This window comes from Hippopotamus amphibius, chromosome 9 (genome assembly GCF_030028045.1).
Source record: "Hippopotamus amphibius kiboko isolate mHipAmp2 chromosome 9, mHipAmp2.hap2, whole genome shotgun sequence".
Classification (NCBI taxonomy): domain Eukaryota; kingdom Metazoa; phylum Chordata; class Mammalia; order Artiodactyla; family Hippopotamidae; genus Hippopotamus; species Hippopotamus amphibius.
The window spans coordinates 40,266,498-40,285,821 of record NC_080194.1 but is presented as its reverse complement, the minus strand read 5'-3'; the positions used below and the strand labels follow the sequence as shown (position 1 = coordinate 40,285,821).

Sequence of the window (19,324 nt, the reverse complement as noted above, 5' to 3'; positions counted from 1 at the left end):
TCCAGGGCTGTTAGCCTCTCTCGTCCTTTTCAGAGAATCAAAGTATTTTCCTTCCTCTTCTTGTTACTAAAGCTTAAAATCTCTATTGTAAGACACAAATGCTTCTTTTAACCCAGTAAATATCTGCCATAAATAACAGTTTCCATTTGAGAAGTTGGTATAAATTTTAGAAGAACTTAAAATGTTTCACAATTCTCATCACAGTTCTGAATATGACTGGGACAATTTGGTGAGAGCTGGTTTGGATACGGAAAAGATTTGTGTCATCAAACTTTACATGGGAGAGGCTCAGTAAGTAACTGGTAACTGAGGCTCTGAGGTGAACTTTTTCAAGTCAGCAACTTTCATGGACCTAAATAAGAAATCAGTGCTTCTTTGACTAAAATTAGATTACAGTAAATTTTTTCTTTATTAATTTATTGTAAATAAGTTTACAATTTATTTTTTGCTTAAAATATTTAATATTTTTAAATATTATTTTTAAATAATTCTTTTATTTCAGCATTTCTATGCTGATTAGTCTAAATATGTCAAGATGTTTTTATTTACCTTTGTTGTCTCATTATTTTTGTAAATAAGTATCATTGACTTGTTTTGTGTTCTCTTGGGGCACTGTCTTCTCTTAGGAATTTTTAAAAGGAGGTTCATTTTGGTTCCCTGTCCAAAGTGAAACCAAAGTTTAAGAACTTTTTTTTAGAAGCAGAACCAACTATTAGATCATAAATCTTGTATGTTCTGAACCACATTGTGCCTCTTGTTTCACACTTGTTCCAGGTGAACGTAAAAGTTTACCAGGGATTGGTGAAAACCAACCCCCAGGTGCATACTCTAGTATAAAACATTCATCCTTCACTATCTGAAACATCAGAAAGATTTCCACTTTATGGCTTCTATGTGTATTACCACAGATGACCCTGGTAAGTCTTTGGGCTTGAGATTTTGCACTGAGTGTGGGGAACTGGACCACTGGTTTCAAAAATAATGTGTATATCATATGATCTAATATAATTCCAGGATTTAAAAAAAACAATACAATATTACAGTATTTCAGTGTTCAAACACTAGGAAGATGTGTCTCACACTTTTCATAATATTTTTGAATCTATTAACGTCACACTTGGTGACAAATTGTAAAGTGAGGTTGACAGAAAGAAGGCCCTTTAGAGAATGATATCTGTGCTGTCAGATGAATGGAAAGCTTGTTTGTTAAAAGCTCATGTAATTACACGTTTAGACTGGTAAAGGTGCAGGTAAAAAGATGTCCTTCAAGTAATTCAGTAGAAATGCTCATTCAGATAAAGTGCGCATTAAATATCTCAGGTTATTTGTGAGAAGAAGATAAACATCCATTGATTAATACCTGGCATTTATTGACAGATCAATATATCCTACATTTCCTTTCAAGAATTTAGATGGATTATGTCATTTAATACTCACAGTTACACCAAATGTGCTTTTATCCACGAACATTGCTTTAGCAAGAAAGAAGTTGAGACAATTCAAAGTCTTATATCTTTTGTTTTTTAGTGTACAATTTGATGGTTTTTTTCATATTAGTAATGTATATATGGCAATCCCAGCAAGCAAAGATAAGTAGTGGTATCCAAGATTTAAACTCTCTTGACTGACTGCAGATCCTGTGCAACAATTAACTGCCATGACCCATGGCTAATGTGTACCATTAGAATGCAGATCTAGGACTTAAGGAGCCAATTTTAGGCTCACTATAGAGAAGATTTATTTGACATTTGGAGCTGTCCTGAAATATGTCAAACTGTCTCAGAAAACAGAGAGTCCTCCATCACTGGGGGACTTGAGACAGAGATCAGTGGGTGAAAGTCAGAGACTTCAGAGAGGAAAGATCTCTGAGATTGTAGGGAGTGTGGATTTAGAGCCCCAGATTCCCCAAATCTTTTAAGATCCTGAGTTTCAGCTTGATTCAAAATTGGAGTTGTAAGTAACACTAATAATTCAGGTTTTATGCTATAAAGATGATTCCAGTATATTCACCCTGGCTTATGAATTTCAAGGGTTTAAGATATTGTTCCTCCCTCTTCTAAACACACACACATCTGTACACAGAAAGTTGCTTTCAGCTTGCCTTTCGTCATGCATTGCTGTACTTCTCAACCCAAGAACACCTTAGCATCATCCCCATTAATTTCTGCTACAGAAAGTCAGTGAGTCCACAGATTTTTCTTCCTTGTTACGCTTTTGATGTACCACATCATTTCCCGATATACTCTATGGACTATCAGAAATATCTTTCTGACTTGATCTCTTTACACTTAGCTGCCATGTCTTTCAAGCCATTCATCAAGCTGCTAGCAGATTGAATTTTTTACCTTCCAAAAAAACCTGTACTTCCACCCAAAAATGTAAAATCATTTGGTTCAAGATACTAACTTTACATTTGGTATTCTCTCCTTTTTATTAACCATCGTTTCTATTTATGAAATGACATATATGTGAAAAACGTTTATTGATATTCAGCCCCACCATATCTCACATGCTTCTGTGATTTTGTACAACTATTTTCTCCTGGAGTGCCCTTCTCCATCTCTTTATCTGGTTAGTTTCTACTGAAAATGATTCCCCTTCATAGGTAATTTATTCTCCCCATTTTGATTAAAGGCACATAACCGTAATACTTCTTCACTAAAGACTCTTTTTCCCCACTGTAAGACTCTATAACAATATTAAGCAACCAAGGTGATGTGCTTTTCCCTTACACATCCAGGGGACATTTAGTGACACCTGAACACATTTTTGGTTGCCAAGATGAGAGAGAACTACTGACATCTAATGTATAAGAACCAGGGATGCTGCAAAACCTCCTACAATGCAGAGAATAACCCCAAAACAAAATATTTATCTGACTTAGCATAGCAATTGTACCACGATTAGGAAACCCTGCCCTAGAAGAATACCATTAGGACTCATGAAGTTAGTGTCAATGAAAAAACTAACCTAAGAAACAAATGGAAAAAGTTTTTGAGCCAAACTGAAGTTTATAGTGCAGGAACAGCATCTCAGAAAGCTCAGAACTGTTCCCCCTATTAGAAGTCAAAGCACAGTTATATAAATATTTTGAGACCAAGAGCTGTACTTTAATGATGTATTCTTGAGAGTTTACATGATCCAGATCTGCAAGTATAAAGTGGTTGGTCATTGTGACCCCTTACAAGATCATGAATGAATGGTAACTGTTAAGAAGTTGTGTCATGGTGCTAAGATAATGTTGCTCTTTATAGTCAGGCAGTAATATATGCATATGCGGGAGCTTTGGTCAATGCATAATGCAGATAAACAATGCATAGTAGGGGGAGATGGGAGTCCATAGGGCAGAGAAAATGTTTTCATGTTTAAGTTTTTTGTCTTTTCTCCAAAATATGAATTTTATTTCACATTAGAAATGTAACACTATCATCTGGAAAATAACTACTTTCATCATAAGAGCTATGCTCTTTTAGACAGAAGGCACACTTTTCTATTTTTTGTATCTGCCATTTGTTTACTGCTCTCTTCTCTTTTTGCTCCCCTTCCTCTAATTATTCACAATATTTACTTCTGTAGAGCTTTGGCTTCTGTGTTATACAGATTCTCTAGATCATATATTCCTTATACGGCCATGTTAAATCTCCCAAATTAATATTCCGGATAAAGACAGTAGCATACATTTTTGAGCCAAACCACAGAGATTGTTGGCAAGCATGTGGATGATATGATGTTGCTAGTGGGGTCCTATGTCAGACATGTAGCATCTAATGAACACGTGCTATAATGTATGTATTACAACTACTTGGTGAATTAAGAAGCTAAAATAGGAGTTGTTTTCTTTCAGATTCTGAAGAGGAACAAATATTGAAATCCTCAGTGTATTTTCATATAATCCATCCTGATTTAGTTACACTCTGATATGTATCTCATACTATTTCCTGAATTACAGCTGAAAAATCTCAGAGGACACAGATTACTTTTTTGTTCTTTACAGGTCAATATTACATGGAATTTAGAGTCAAGTAGATTTATTTATAATAATGTCTTAGTTTTTCATTAATAAAACAGGGTAATAATGCCAATATCACAATCTAAGGAAAATAATTATAGTTTAAAAGTTTAAAAACCTTAAGAAATGAAATAATTTAATACATATTTAGTAAATTGTTGACACCATTTTTTAATTCCAAGCACACAGCACAATGTATATACTTCATAATTATACAATAAGCAAGTTGATATTTGTTCCACAATTGTCACAAATAATACTTGGATCAGAGTGGCTGCTTAATTAATATGTATTGAATAAAATCAATAGGAAATTAACTTCTCAAATGTGTGTATTAGTTTTACCTTCTGATTTGAAAAACCTCTACTTTGGTATACTGTGTATTTGCTCAAGGAGAGTTCCTGAACAGTGGTCTCGAAAAGGAAAGCCTTATTCAGAGATGAATAAGTTTTAAGAAAAAGAAGCAATAAATGCTCTTGCAATTGACCTGAGGTAGGTTATAGATACACTTTTTTGTCTGAGAGAAAATCTAAGTTTACCAAGGGAGAAAACTTGAAGAATGATGGAGAAGACGTGAATGTGAGATTTTTCTTATTTCAAATATGTTGTTTTAGGACTTTCTCACTTCTTTATCTGTTTTATACTTTGCTTTAATGGTTCCAAAATGAGCTGTACAATTACTAAAAGAAAACATTTATAATCAGAAAATTAATATTTTGCTTTTACTGGGGTTATATATATATATTTACACACACATGTACATGTATATATACATTTCACGGAAGACATAGTAGGAAGTTGGCAGGCAGAAAAAAAACTCCAAAGGCTTTGGAAAATCATAAGACAAACCCACTCATAGGAGGCCCTGGAAGCACAGTGTTATGTGTGAAGTAACTGGTGAAGGGCAGAGACAAAGATCAGGATGGATCTGGTCCTATGAAAAACAATGTATAAAGGAAAAGTTTCACCTGTATAAAAATTGTATTTTGAGTGGCTATAAGATACATAAGGCTATAAGTAAAGAAAACATTGCATTTAATACAGAGTTCATGCTATTGTAAATAGTTAAGAAAAAAATAAGTATTCAGGCTTTATGGCTATTGGTAATGAGAGATACGGTTATTGATAACGAGAGAGAAGAACAGAAGACATCGGTTGGCACTTGAAATTGAATACAAGCGATGTGCACATAGCAGGGCATAGTGAGAACAGATCTAAAAGAAACTACTAAGGATAACACCCATGAATTTAAAAGTAATGGATTTATTTTCTCAGAGTTCAATTAGGGGAAGGTGAAAGATATATCATTGGTTTTTTGGGAAAACACTGAGGTTTGAAAAATTAGGTTGAAAGCACTGTGAGAGAGTCCATTGCAGAGGGATCTAGACTAATCTAGAAAAGAAAAGTTAGTGAGCTGAAAGACTGAAAAATATTCTCGTCAAACTTATTTTCTGATTGTGAGCAAGCAGAATGATTTACTACAACTGTAGATCCTTTATGTCTAATCTAGGTAGAATCTAGTTCATGAAATATCTTTACTCGAAATTAAATGAATGTTTTCCCCTCAATTCCAATTAGCAGGTCACAGAAAAATCACAGATGATGATTAGCCAACACAAGTTAAAGGGGATTTGTTTGTTCCAGTAGTCGTGGTCCAGAAAGAAGTCATCCAGTCCACTTAATTTTTCTCATTGAAAATGATAAAGGCATGCAGAAACATAGAATCTGATGACTGGTCATTTAAAGACATTGGGAAAACAGATGGAACATTACAGAGGAGTCGTTGGGATAGAAAAAATAAGATAGTATCCTCCTAATCTAACTAAAGTACATTTTGCCAAATTAATTTATCCTTATTTTTAATTTATAAAGTCTTAACAGGGAATAGAAGATGAAACAGCTATACCCCTACTTGATGCTACTGACCAAATCACCATGCTCATGTCCAACGGCTCAGTCTTCATGCCCTCTGTCCTAACACTCATCGGCATTCCTGGTCTGGAGTCAGTGCAGCGTTGGATCGGGATTCCATTCTGTGTCATGTACCTTATTGCTGTGATTGGGAACACTCTAATTTTAGTGATAATCAAATATGAAAACAGCCTGCATAGACCTATGTATATTTTTCTGGCCATGTTGGGGGCCACAGACATTGCACTTAGCACCTGTATTCTCCCCAAAATGTTAGGCATCTTCTGGTTTCATCTGACAGAGATTTCTTTTGAAGCCTGTCTTCTACAAATGTGGCTTCTTCACTCATTCCAGGCAATTGAATCGGGTGTCCTACTGGCGATGGCCCTAGATCGCTTTGTGGCCATCTGTAACCCCTTGAGACATGCCACCATCTTCTCCCAACAACTTTTGACTCAAATTGGAGTTGGAGTGACACTCAGGGCTGTCATTCTTGTAACATTATCCATAGCGCTTATCAAATGCCGTCTTAAACTCTACCGAACAACCGTCATCTCCCACTCTTACTGTGAGCACATGGCCATTGTGAAGCTGGCTACTGAAGATACACGGATCAACAAGATATTCAGCCTATTTGTTGCCTTCACTATCTTAGGGGTTGACATAATCTTTATCACCTTGTCCTATGTTCAGATCTTTATCACTGTCTTTCAGCTGCCCCAGAAGGAGGCAAGATTCAAAGCCTTTAATACATGCATCACCCACATTTGTGTCTTCCTACAGTTCTACCTCCTTGCCTTCTTCTCTTTCTTCACACATAGGTTTGGTTCTCACATACCACCATATGCTCATATCCTCTTATCAAATCTTTACCTGTTACTACCACCTTTTCTCAACCCTATCATCTATGGAGTGAAGACCAAACAAATTCATGACCACATCCTGAAAATGATCCTTTCCAAAAGACATCTTGATCATTAGTGGCCCTTCTGTAGAAATTTTAGGTTAGTTCAAAGTATCAACCTGAATGTGGTGAAAACTTATATCTTGAACAAGTGTCTACATCTGAAAAACAAATCTTTAAAACTCAATTAAAAAATGTTAAAACAAATTTAAGACAGTGCTTAACAGTTCTTCAAATACTTAAGAAGTTTGGTTTGCTATTCATACAAAGAACAAAACTCTCTTATGCTGAGATTTCAAATTGTTTCGGTTATTCTGTTTTGTCCTGTTTGTTTACATCTGAAATTTCCCCTCTGGCAACACATAGGCCCACATATAGAAAACAAAATAGAAGAAAACAACACTTCATTTCATGTAACTTCCAAGGACCATGTTATACATCAGTATTTTCAAACTGCTAAACCAACTCATAGCTATAATTCTGGGTATGTTTTGAATGAATCATATGTAATCTGAAGTAAAGTATAAGCCAAACGCAAAACTGGCCTGTGAGAAACTGGCTCCTCAAACAGGGACTTCAGATCTCTCTTCAGTCTTTGATGCTACTCTGCCCACACACCTTCATCCTTTCAGGATGCTGCATCAGTAGAGATCAGGCTTAAAGTTACTTCAAACGTCAAGACTCAGAACCAATAAGATAATTTTAAAGAACCAAGTAGACAGAGATATCTGAATATCTAGTTTTAAACTAATGCATAGTCAAAGAAAGAAATAACCCAAGGAAACATTCTACTACCAGAAAAAAAATAAAAAAGGAAAAAAAGAAAAGAAAAAGGAAAGAAATCATGTCATTCAAGGGGCAGAGGTAGAAGATTATTTTGGTAAAAATAATCTTGTTGAATAAAGCAGAAATGAACTTGAGTGAAGATGTACTTAGTTTTTAATAAAATTTGTGTAACCATGAAGTACATAAAGAAAGGAAAACTACACTGAGGGAAGTAATAAAACAATATATTAGTGAATATCAGACATACAAAATATTTTAATGATATAATAAAAACAATTCATTTTAATTCTGTTAGAGCATTAAATGCTTTAAAAAGTTGTGGCAATCATAGTGCATAATGAATAACTGATGAGGACATCCATCCCTCAAAAGAAAGTAAAATGGTAAATATGTGAATTCTTTTCAAGAGATTATCATATGTAATGGACACAGAATGGAGATAAGAAGTATGTGATATTCCTGAATAAGAAACCAAGGGAAATAGAATGTGATGACAATAACAGATTAATTATTCACTAATGGGAAAACCGTATTTTGAAATATAAAGTGCAAAAATGTGTCAAAGCACATAGACGATACTAGAAAACATCTATATTTGAAAAGCCCAAGTTAATAAGAAAAATCAACCTAGCTGTATCAAGAAAAAAAGAAACATTCCATATGCTTCAGAATACCTGGTTTCTTTTATCTTCTGGAGTATGAGGAAAGACAAACAACATAAACCATAAAAATATACTTCATGATACAGAAAAAGTGATTTTCAAATGAAGAATGTAGAGTATAATATGACTGTGGGTTGACAGTCAAGCTTTTTAAGCCTATAATTCATTAAAGAGAACACTAACACGGTGCAATAAATCACCTATTTTTTGTCTCTAAAACAGAAGATTAGACAGAGGTCAATTAGTAAGAGTCAACAGTTCAGTAGAAAATACAAACAAGGTAATTAGCTTACATTACACAAGAATGAGTAGTTAGAATTTAAACTGACTTAGGTGATTAGAAGAAGTAAGTAATACAGCCACTAGTGCAGGCATATTTTCTTTGTTTTTTGAAGTGTAATTCTCATACAGAAAAGTGAAAATAACAAATTTTTGTAAAGATCATGAAAATACCTTCTAGGTGAAGAAATAAATTCTTTCTCATTCCCTGCAAACCTTGTATTGTGTCCTGTTGTCATTACAATCTGTCATTACAATCTCTCACTCTCCCCAAAGGTAATCTCTACACTAACATCTAAGATAATTATATATTTGTTTTTCTATATACTTTTACAATCTAAGCATACATTCTTAAACCTTATGGTTTGGTTTTGCTTGTTGTTCAGTTTTATATAAATGCAAATACATAGCATATATTTTTTCTGTTTTTCTTCTTGTGAATTTTTACCTAGTGTATTTTTTGTATACCTATCATGCTCATTTTCTTTCCTGCATAAGGTGCTGTGCTATGAATATACTACAACTTCTTTACCCATCCTATATTTATGGGCATTGAGAAGAGACAATTATGAAGAATATAATTTTAAACATTCTTGTATATGTATCTTGGTGCACTTAGATTGATGATTTCTGCATCTAAAAGTCAATTTGCTGATTCATAGGGTACTAACATCTTCAAACATTAGTAGATAATGCAACAAACATTTCTAAATGTTGTGCCAATTAAATCCACTGGCAGACTATAAGAAACTGCATTACTTGACATATTTACTAATATTTGATACAGCCCTTCTTCATTTTAGCCTTATGGTGCATATATAATAATAGCTCTTTGTGATTTTAGTTGTCATTTTCTAAATAAATGATCAGATTGAATTAAATTTTTACATATATAGGGGACATTTGGATATTTTTTCCTAAATTAAAAAACTTTCATCCATTTTCTACTGGATTGCCTGTATGGTTTTTATTAACATTCATGAGATCTTCACATATCTTGGATGTAATCTTTTTCTAGATTTTACATATTGAAAATATTTTACGCTCTTTGTAGAATACTCTTGATGTATTTTTGAAGAACAGATGCCCTACTTAATCGAAATTATCAAATATTTAAATAAGGGCTAGTTCTTTCTGTTGTAGGAAGGGAGATCCCTTCCAGGGCCCAAGTGTGGGCTCTTGTCTAACACTCGGAAATGAATTATCCCAGGAGACCCACATGCTGACAAAGAGGAGACTTTATTGGAAAGAGGCACCAGGGCAGAGAGCAGCAGGGTAAGGGAACACAGGAGAATTGCTCTGCCACGTGGCTTGCAGTCTTAGGTTTTATGGTAATGGGGCTAGTTTCTGGGTTGTCTCTGGCCAATCATCTTGCTTGACCCATATTTGGTCTGACTCAGGGTCCTTGCTGGGGCTGCTCGCATCTTTCAGCCAAGATGGATTCAAGAGTGAGGGTTTCCGGGAGGTTGGCAGGACATATCATCTCCTCCCTCCTCCTTTTGGCCCATCCTGAATTCTTTCTGGTTAATTTTACAAGGCATACTCATAGGCTGGCAGGTCCTCCCTCCTTTTGGCCCCTCCCTAAATTTCCCAGTTAGTTCTTGGCGGCAGCACCATGTTCCTTATCTGGACCTCTTGTTGTGAGAGGACTCATGCAAGTGGTTACCATTGTGCTTGACCAAGGCAGGTGTTTCGGTCAGTGGTTCCCTAACATTTCCATGCTTGATTTGATAGATCTTTGCCTATTATGTGTTTATCAATATAGTCATCTTATATATTGGTTTTCTTTCATATTTAGATTAAAATTCATTTAAAATTGCTTTTCAGTTATAGGTGAAACGGAGTATTGTGTAATTTTAAACGTCTTTATTAAAAACGGCATACGATTAACTGTACATATTTAAAAATGCACTATCCAATGAGTCTTGACATACACATATGTTCATGAAACCATTACCACGATCAATCCATGACTCCCCCAAAGTTTCCTCATGTGCATTTATGATACAGTTCTTCATCTACCCCAGTCTCCAGGCAACCACTTACCTACTAGCTACCACTAAAGGTCAGTTTGGTTGTCTAGAATTTTATGTAGATGCAATAATACAACATTTTTTATCTGTTTTTCTCACCACAATTATTTTGACATGGATTCATCAATTTTTTTTTTTTTTTGGCTGCTCCACACAGCATGTGAGATCTTAGTCTGACCAGGGATCAAACTTGTGTCCCCTGCATTGGAAGGACAGAGTCATAACCACTGGACCACCAGGGAAGTCCAGATAGCGCTCTTTTTTGTTGCTGTTAAATAGTATTTTGTTTAATGGATATACTACAATTCATTTATCCATTCACTTACTCATGGGTATTTGGGTTCTTTTCTGTGTGTTTGTATTTTTATTCAGTCATGTCATTTGCAGGGGAGAAGGAATGAACAAGGTGGATATTTTGATTCAGTTACATATAAGGTGAGCTTTAATGATACCAGAGAGGGGTGAAGGAGTTGAGAACATAGCAGGTAACAATGGAAAAATGAAATACGAACTATGAAAGAGACAATGGACACTCAAAATACGGTAACATCAACAGGTACCTCATTGCATTAAAGTATTGTTGAAATCAAAATGAGAGAGAGTGAGCCAGTAAAAGTGCAAGAAAACACATTGCAAATAATAATAATCAGGTATGGAATACCTATGACCTCTAAGAAGAGCATGGGAAATACTGTGGAGGTGGTATAGAAGTGTAATTCAAATGTATTGATACTTCTCTCAGTAGACAACTGGTTTCAGTTATTACACTTAATTTCCGCTTTGTATATCTTTTATTATATAATACTTTTGGAAAAAAAGAGAGAGAGAGAGAGATGTGAATGTATTCCTGATGTAGTGCTTGTCAAACACGTTGAAACTGAGCGGGACCCTGCAGACCAACCCCCCACCCCCGGGTACAAAAGCTTTCCCATGTCCCCTATTTCTCATTTGCAGGAAAAAGCCTTTAGCCTCCTAGACCTTCCTGAGTCCCAAAAGACAGATTCAGTTACTAATTAGGGAAGTGGGAGAATGCAGAAATAAAGGAAAAGCAGCAAAGGAAAAATTGTGTGGCGATAAGAGAGACCCTTAGTTGCTCCTCAAGGAATGTACGTAGAAATCTGATAAATATCCCTGAGTTCTTCTACAGGAGCTAAGGCCCCCACCCAGCTGGAGGGTGGTAACTTCTGGCTGAGCACAAGCACATGGACCCCAGACTGCTGAGAACGATAAGGCTGATGACTGAGATTCTCAGAATACCACCTTGTTACCTCACCACCAACCACCCAGAAGAAAGGTCACACACCCTGTAGCTATCCCCGCAAATTTGCCATTAAAAAATCTTCTCTGATACCTATTGGGGAGTTTGGGTCTTTTGATCATGAGCTGCTCATATGTCTTGCTTGGCCCTTGCAATAAACCCTTTTCTGCTCCAAACTCCAACTTCTCAGTTTGTTTGTCCTCACTGTGCTTTGGGCACAGGACTTTGGGTCTGACAACAAAGTTAATTTCACATAGGATATATAGTGCTGCTATATTCAGTGTTAAATTACCTCCTAATGTATTGTAATTTCTTCAACAAATATTTATTAAGATGATTCTATGTTCTGAAAACTGTGACTGGAAATTAGGATAAGAAAATGACTGTAAATATACACTAGAGAGTACATTCCATGCATAAATATCAACTTAGCAGCATTTTTTAAACTTAAAAGAGCAGTGTGTCCAACATTCATGTGTTACGTTGATTAAGGTGTTTCTCCTTCACAGAATATTATCTCATTGATAAAAATATTTTGAATACTTTTTAAACTGTTAATATAATTATATGAGTTAATGATACATTTAATATAACTATTTTTGCAGTAACCAATGAAAACTATTAAAGAGCAGAGTGCCGAAAGATTAATCATATTTGATTTTAGGTGTTAAGATTATGATTATATGAGGTGAGTCAAAATTATCTGCACTCTGGTGCTATTAAAACTTCTGTTGGACCCACACTGTCTTATCAGCACTTTCTGTTCAAGGCTACTGTCTCTCCAGTCACTGCTGTGCAGGTGTGAACGTGTCACATCAGTTCATTTGTAAATGGGGTGCAAGCAAAAATGGATGCCCCACTTGTGATTTGCACCAAAGAAGAGCAGCCTGGAGTGATTCATTTTTTGTGGTCCGAGGGTGTACTGGTGCCACTATTTTTCAAAGACTTTGTGTGCATTATGGAGAAAGTGTTTTGTCGTGAAGAAGTGTGTATGAATGGATAGAGACGTTCAAGGAAGGTCACACAAGTGTTAGCCATCAAGAAGGAGCCAGATTCACTTCTGATGAAGAAGAGAAGACAGCGGTGCATTCGTGGCTCACAGCTCAGCCTAAAACATTTTTTAATGAGGGAATATGAAAGCTTGTTGACAGATGGACAAAGTGCATTGAAAATCAAGGAGATTATGGTGAAAAATGTTGTATTTGCTTTTTCTAAAAATTAATTAAAATAAATTCTCAGCTAGAGTGTGGATAATTTTTTATTCACCTTCGAATTTCCCTCTTTTCAACAAATGTTTATTAAGATTATTAATTTTGTATGATGAGAAAGTAAAACCCAAAACATATGTATCTTAAATTAAACTATATATTAAATATATTTAAGAATATAGAAGTTCCTGTGATCAAGGGATTGTGGAAAAAGCCTATGATCTCCTTCTCTAAGAAGATCTATCTCCTTCACCCCTGTCTCTGTAGAAAAGAAGTATACCATCCATGCATTGCCGATTTTTTTCACTTTATCTTAGCAAGTCTTCTTACAGAGCTTATACTACACATAAGTACCATTCTCCCTACCATTTCCAAACACACTCCTGCCTGGATCACTGAAGTGCATCTGGAACGGCCATGGATGGCCCAGAGTAAATAAATAGAATAAGTAAGAAGAGGAAGTTATTCGTTTTGTTTCCAATTTCCTTTCCTTAAGAATCATGGGATAAAGCTGGCCAATTTGCTCAGTCAAGTAATAGAATCCTATTCAACCTACCCGTCCACTTTGTTGTTCCCTTTTCCTGTCACAAATGTAAAATTAAGAGGAATCCCAATCCCTGGTGCTGTGAGAAACAGGATTGCACTGCTTGATGAAGAGGACATTGTCATCTCCTAGATGATTAGATACATCAGCTCTCCTGGGAATTAGGAAGAGAGTCCCAAGAAATTTTGGCTGCCCCTCTGGCCCTGAACTGCCTTCTTTGCCCTGGAGAGTAAAAACTAACTCTCTGGATATGCAAGAGGCTAATGAACACAGGTCAGCATGGAAGATTATGTTAGAAAACACAAATCTTCCACAGCTAGGACCAGCAAAGAACAAGCTTCTCCTGAGCTGGTCACTTCCCAGCACTGCCTATGGATACTGAGTAAGTAGATAGTTAGGAATGTGTACCAGATTAAGTGGAGATAAGATTATAGATCTTGAATTACAAACACAAATACAGCCAATGGATGAAGACTGCAGAAAAAAAATCAAAGTCTTAAAATTAAAGCTTATAGATTTGCTTTTAACTTTGAAATTCTAGGAACTATAATTCAAGAACAGTAATAATAAATTTGAGAGTCTGCTTTGGAAGATCTAGAGGTTCAGGGCAGGGAGCAGCATGCTACTGGAGATGCTGAGTAGACCTGCAGATATTTACTTGAAAGAGAGAGGATCTTAAGTGACTTGAATCTTTGTGCTATTATATCTGAAGATATACAATTCAAAAAAGGAGGACAATGGTTACAGGGAGCCTGGTAGCTCAATATAAGGAGGCCTGTTTGTGAGAGTTGTACAGTAATTACACAGATAATCTTGGAAAGGCATCAACACACACTTGGTCAGCTGCCAGGAAGCTATACAGAAGAATTCTGTTTGAAGAGGGCAACTTGGTAGAATAATCTACCATACATTCCAAATTTAAAATTTAAGAGTACAAATTAGGGTTGTTTGGGGCCAGTGAAGAGTTCAGAATACTATTTGGAGGTGATGACTTATTTATGGAGACTTGTTTTGGAATGCTTAGAACAACAGCAATTTTAAAATGTATAGGTCAGCTTGATTTAGACTCAGACAAGTAATTACTTATGCAACCTTTCTGCTCTCACTTCAAAAAAACATTCATTGACTGATGCATACTCTTCTCATCCATACAGCTGTGCTTCATAGTTCATTGCTGTTGCTCAGTTATTGAAAAGTGTAAAGAGTTCTCAGGAGCAGTCTTTGTGTTGCAATGAGAATTTTGTTCCAGGGCCCACTCTGTCCCTCCTGCCTCCCAAGGCACTTCCACCTGAATGTACCTGTGTGTTTGTGAGTTTTCTCTGGGGAACATCTTGAACAATTTTGAAAGGGGCCCACTCCTTCATGTTTTTCAGGTTTCATCTTTCACAGAAGAAACATTATTCACTCAACCTTACTTCTAAACACACCAGCATCTTCTCATTGCTCTCCTGGTGAAATGCCCAAGGTCTCTCTTCTCCTCCACCACAAACACTCTATCCCTCATAATTTAGTAACTAATATTTTCAAACTGTCCTTACATTCTAATGTGTGGAAGAGGGACTGAATGAGGATCTGCAGGTGCTTATCTAACTGAGGAATGGAGATAGAAGACTTGTTTCCTGAATCAGGATTTCCATGGTCATAAACGAAATCATGCAGCTGCCATTGTCTATCTGATATCTGGGTCCTGAAGCAATTTCACATGTGAAAATTCTTTGGTGAGAAGGAAGTGAAAGGTAAGCATACATCTTTTTATTAGTAAAGTCACAGCCCAAGAAAGGGACCTTCAAATGATATTTTGTCAAAGCAGTACTGGATTGTTCTGTAGAAATGTCCAGCCCTCCTAGTCTAAAGTGAATAGACAGCAAAGAGTCGAGAGAAACTGGAGGGGAGAGAAAAGTGAGGCTCAAGGATTTTGGTATTTCTCTGAGGAAAGTATTGGTCCAGTGTTGTTGTGGTTTTTTGTTTGTTTGTTTGTTTGTTTGTTTTCTATTTTCTTTTTACTTTTTTTTTCTGATTTAAATGAACACACTAGAAAACGAAAGAGAAGATGGAGTGGGGGAGGAAGGAGAACACCACAGAGCATCTTGATCACATTGGCCCCATCACACGCATGGAATACAAATACTCAGATTTTATGTTGTGGATATTGCTGAATGTGGGTGGATAACTGTGCCACAGCCTAGACTAGTGAAACTTTCCAAAGGTCTCAATATAGCCATTCACTTAAAAAAATGATAAGCTGATGAAGTTGATTCTCCTATTTCTGTCATTCAATAATTGTGTGACTGGCTGAGAATAGCATATGTATACAAGAGTAGAGAGCATCACAGTTTGGCAGATGTTGTGCCTTTGCTCAAAAGACCCCTGACCTGCCATGCCTATTACAAATGGCGCTGTGTTTATGCCCTCTGTGCTGACCTTTATTGGAATCCCTGGCCTAGAAACTGTACAGTGTTGGATTGAGATTCCATTCTGTGCTATGTACATCATGGCTTTGATGGGAAATTGTCTGCTTTTGATCATCATCAAATCTGAACCCCATCTCCACAAGCCTGTGTATATCTTCCTGGCCATGTTGGACATTGCATTTAGCCAGCGACATTGCACTTAGCACCAGCATTGTCCCCAAGATGCTTGGAATTTTTTGGTTCCGCTTGCCAGACATCCGTTTTGATGCTTGCCTCTTTCAGATGTGGCTCATCCACACATTTCAGGGTATTGAATCAGGAGTCCTGCTGGCCATGGCCCTGGACCGCTTTGTAGCAATCTGTTATCCTCTGAGGCATGCTACCATATTCACTCAACAACTCATCACGAACATTGAAGTTGTAGTGACACTGCGGCCAGCCATCCTGGTAATCCCATGCCTACTGCTCATAAAGTGCCGTCTCAAACATTACAGAACCAAGCTAATTTCCCACACTTACTGTGAACACATGGCCCTAGTGAAGCTTGCCACTGAAGACGTTTACATCAATAAATTCTATGGACTTGTTGGAGCGTTTATTGGTGGCCTTGATCTCATTTTGATCACCCTCTCTTATACAGAAATGTTTATTACTGTCTTCCACCTGCCCCAGAAAGAGGCGCATCTTAAGGCATTTAACACATGTATTCCCCACATATGTGTCTTCTTCCAATTCTATCTCCTTGCTTTTTTCTCCTTTTTTACTCATAGATCTGCAACATATATCCCATCATATATACATATCACCTTGTCCGGCCTTTACCTCCTGGTTCCACCTTTCCTCAATCCATTTATCTATGGGGTGAAGAGCAAGCATATCTGAGATTAGGCAGTAAAAATGTTCTGTTCCTAAGACCAGGCTTGACGTTTGTTGGAACTAGTTTCTCCTGTGGATTTAATGGCTCAACTAATGGGCCTATGTGACCTGTAATCCAGTTAATGATTTGGAGTATCATAATACTTGATGAATACATAAATAAACATATAAATGATTGTGTTAAAAATCCACAGGTTATTGAAGTTAAGTCAGAAGTCAGTGAGAAGAAATTGAGTGAAATAGAGCATAAGATGCTCAAAGACTAAATGCTTGTTTATAGGAAAATCAGAACACATGACTCTCCTCATCACCAAGGCCAGATCTGGCTGAAATAGACAAATGTAGAGATTCATCTACAGATCATAGTAGTCTATGATACTTACATGGATTCTTTCCTACTTAGAGCACCAGGATCAACTGGCTTTATAGAGTCCCTCTCCATTCTTTCTCCAACTGTTCTAAAATCATATCTAGTATTTACTTTGTTCCATCAAAATCTATCCCTTGCATATCTCCTTCTGGTAAATATTGATATAAATGTATATACATGCACACATATATATATATATATATAATCTTCTTGAAACCTATTCTTAAGTAATTCATGCTATCATATTGATGAGTCTCATAAAGACATTTGCTCCAAAAACTCTAGAATTAGGGCATACAACATTATGCTTACTTTTTATTGTTCTTAAGTTTTCATTTAATGTCTTCATTTGTATAAAAAGGAATTAGGGTAAAGCTTTGGTATTTGGGCTTTTTTTTTGAATGTTAAAAATGTGGAGACAAATTTTAGAGGTACTGCAGACAATAGTACTCTAAAGTTGGCTCAATTATTTTCCTGAATGACCAAACAATAACCCTTTCAGCTAGTAAGATATAGGTCTGAAAACCAGGACAGAAATTTTGGAAGCTAGGATTCTCACTATATTTGTTTCCCAAAGACTTTTTTTTCTTCTTTTCATATAAAGCTAAGTTTGTTCTGTTCCGCATTAAGCTGCTCATATGCTAATGAAAATATTTGATGAAGAAACTACATTTTGCATGCCAATCATTAATGACTGCAAGTAATCAAATATTTGCCAAGAATATTTAATAGAAAAACCAGGTTTCAATTTGGTAGGAAAAGAAATCATTGAGGAAGTTGGTTACATGCATGAGTTCAGGAGTTAAAAAAACTTTATTTTGCCACTCCCTAACTGTATGCATTGGAGAACAATTCCTTGTCACAAATTAAGCTGCCTAAACTTTAATTATAAAAGAATAACACATGTCCATTTGGGAACTAAGGAAGTGGTTGTCATCATGTAATATAATGGACATCATATAAAATGGCCTTCACATGCAGCTTGGTAACTGGTAAGGACTCAATTATCATGGCCTTTATCTTCATCTTCATCTCCATCTTCATCTTCATCATACTTTTCCTCATGCAAATCATCAGTGTTCTCCTCTTGTGCTTGAGTAAAAACATTGTGCACCACATTTCAGGTAGTTTATTAGTATCCCACTAAAATGCATTTTAAAAATAAAAATTTGAAATTCTATATTGGCCAAGTCTGTGGTACTTTTTGTGAACCTATACATATTGAGTGCATTGTTATCTATATCTGTATCTACTTCTATTTCTGTATATTTGTGTCTATAGTCAGATTAGTTAATTTTATGTGATTTTATTATTTATACTCTTACATTTGTTTGCTTGTGTTTTTAGCTTTCGATAGAAGTATATTAAAAGTTCTCACTATGAAGAAGGATTAGTCTATTTCTCCTGTTAGAACTGCTGAATTTTTGATTTGGAATTTATAAGCTAGGGTAGATATTCACTTGCATTTATTATGTGCCTTCTTGGTTGATTGACCTTTTTATCATTGTTAGCTATTTCTCTTCTTCTAGTAATATATCTTGCTTTTTAGCTTTAGACTTGTTATTTTCTACTAATCTTTCTTCTAAGTCTATAGTCCTACCGTCTGCTCTGTAATTCTGCTTTCCTAATTGAATAGCTTCAACATTTGTACTTTATAGTATTATAACATCCATCAAATTCATTTTTCCTATCTCTCTGTCCCTGTAAATTTAATTTTAAATTTTGGTATGTTCTGGTGAAATTCCCTATTTATCTATCTATCTATTTATTTACTTATTTCTTATTTATTTATTTATTTATTTATTTATTTATTATTTATTTATTTATTTTATGGTCCTCTATTTCCTTCAACACATTAAACACCAGTACTTGAAAATCCTTGACTGATAATTACAATAAACAACAACCATAGATCTGCTTCTATTATTTGTTTTTTTTTTCCTTATTTCTGAAATCATCTTCCTATCTTTTGCCAAGCCCAGTAATTTCTCACTGGGTTTCAGACATTATGTATATAAAATTATGAAGGCCTGATGATTTATACTTTCCTCCAGTGACATGAGGACTCAGGTA

At 35.7% G+C, this 19,324-nt stretch overlaps 1 protein-coding gene and 1 pseudogene across 1 annotated transcript; both read left to right on the top strand.

Annotated features, from left to right (window-relative positions):
• The first annotated feature begins 5,944 nt into the window (after positions 1-5,944).
• On the top strand, positions 5,945-6,901 carry LOC130861594 (olfactory receptor 52A5-like). The gene has a single exon (XM_057750632.1). It carries the CDS (start codon positions 5,945-5,947, stop codon positions 6,899-6,901), a length of 957 nt encoding a protein of 318 aa, XP_057606615.1.
• A 9,070-nt stretch (positions 6,902-15,971) lies between these two features.
• On the top strand, positions 15,972-16,917 carry LOC130828999 (olfactory receptor 52A5-like; annotated as a pseudogene).
• Positions 16,918-19,324: the final 2,407 nt, after the last annotated feature.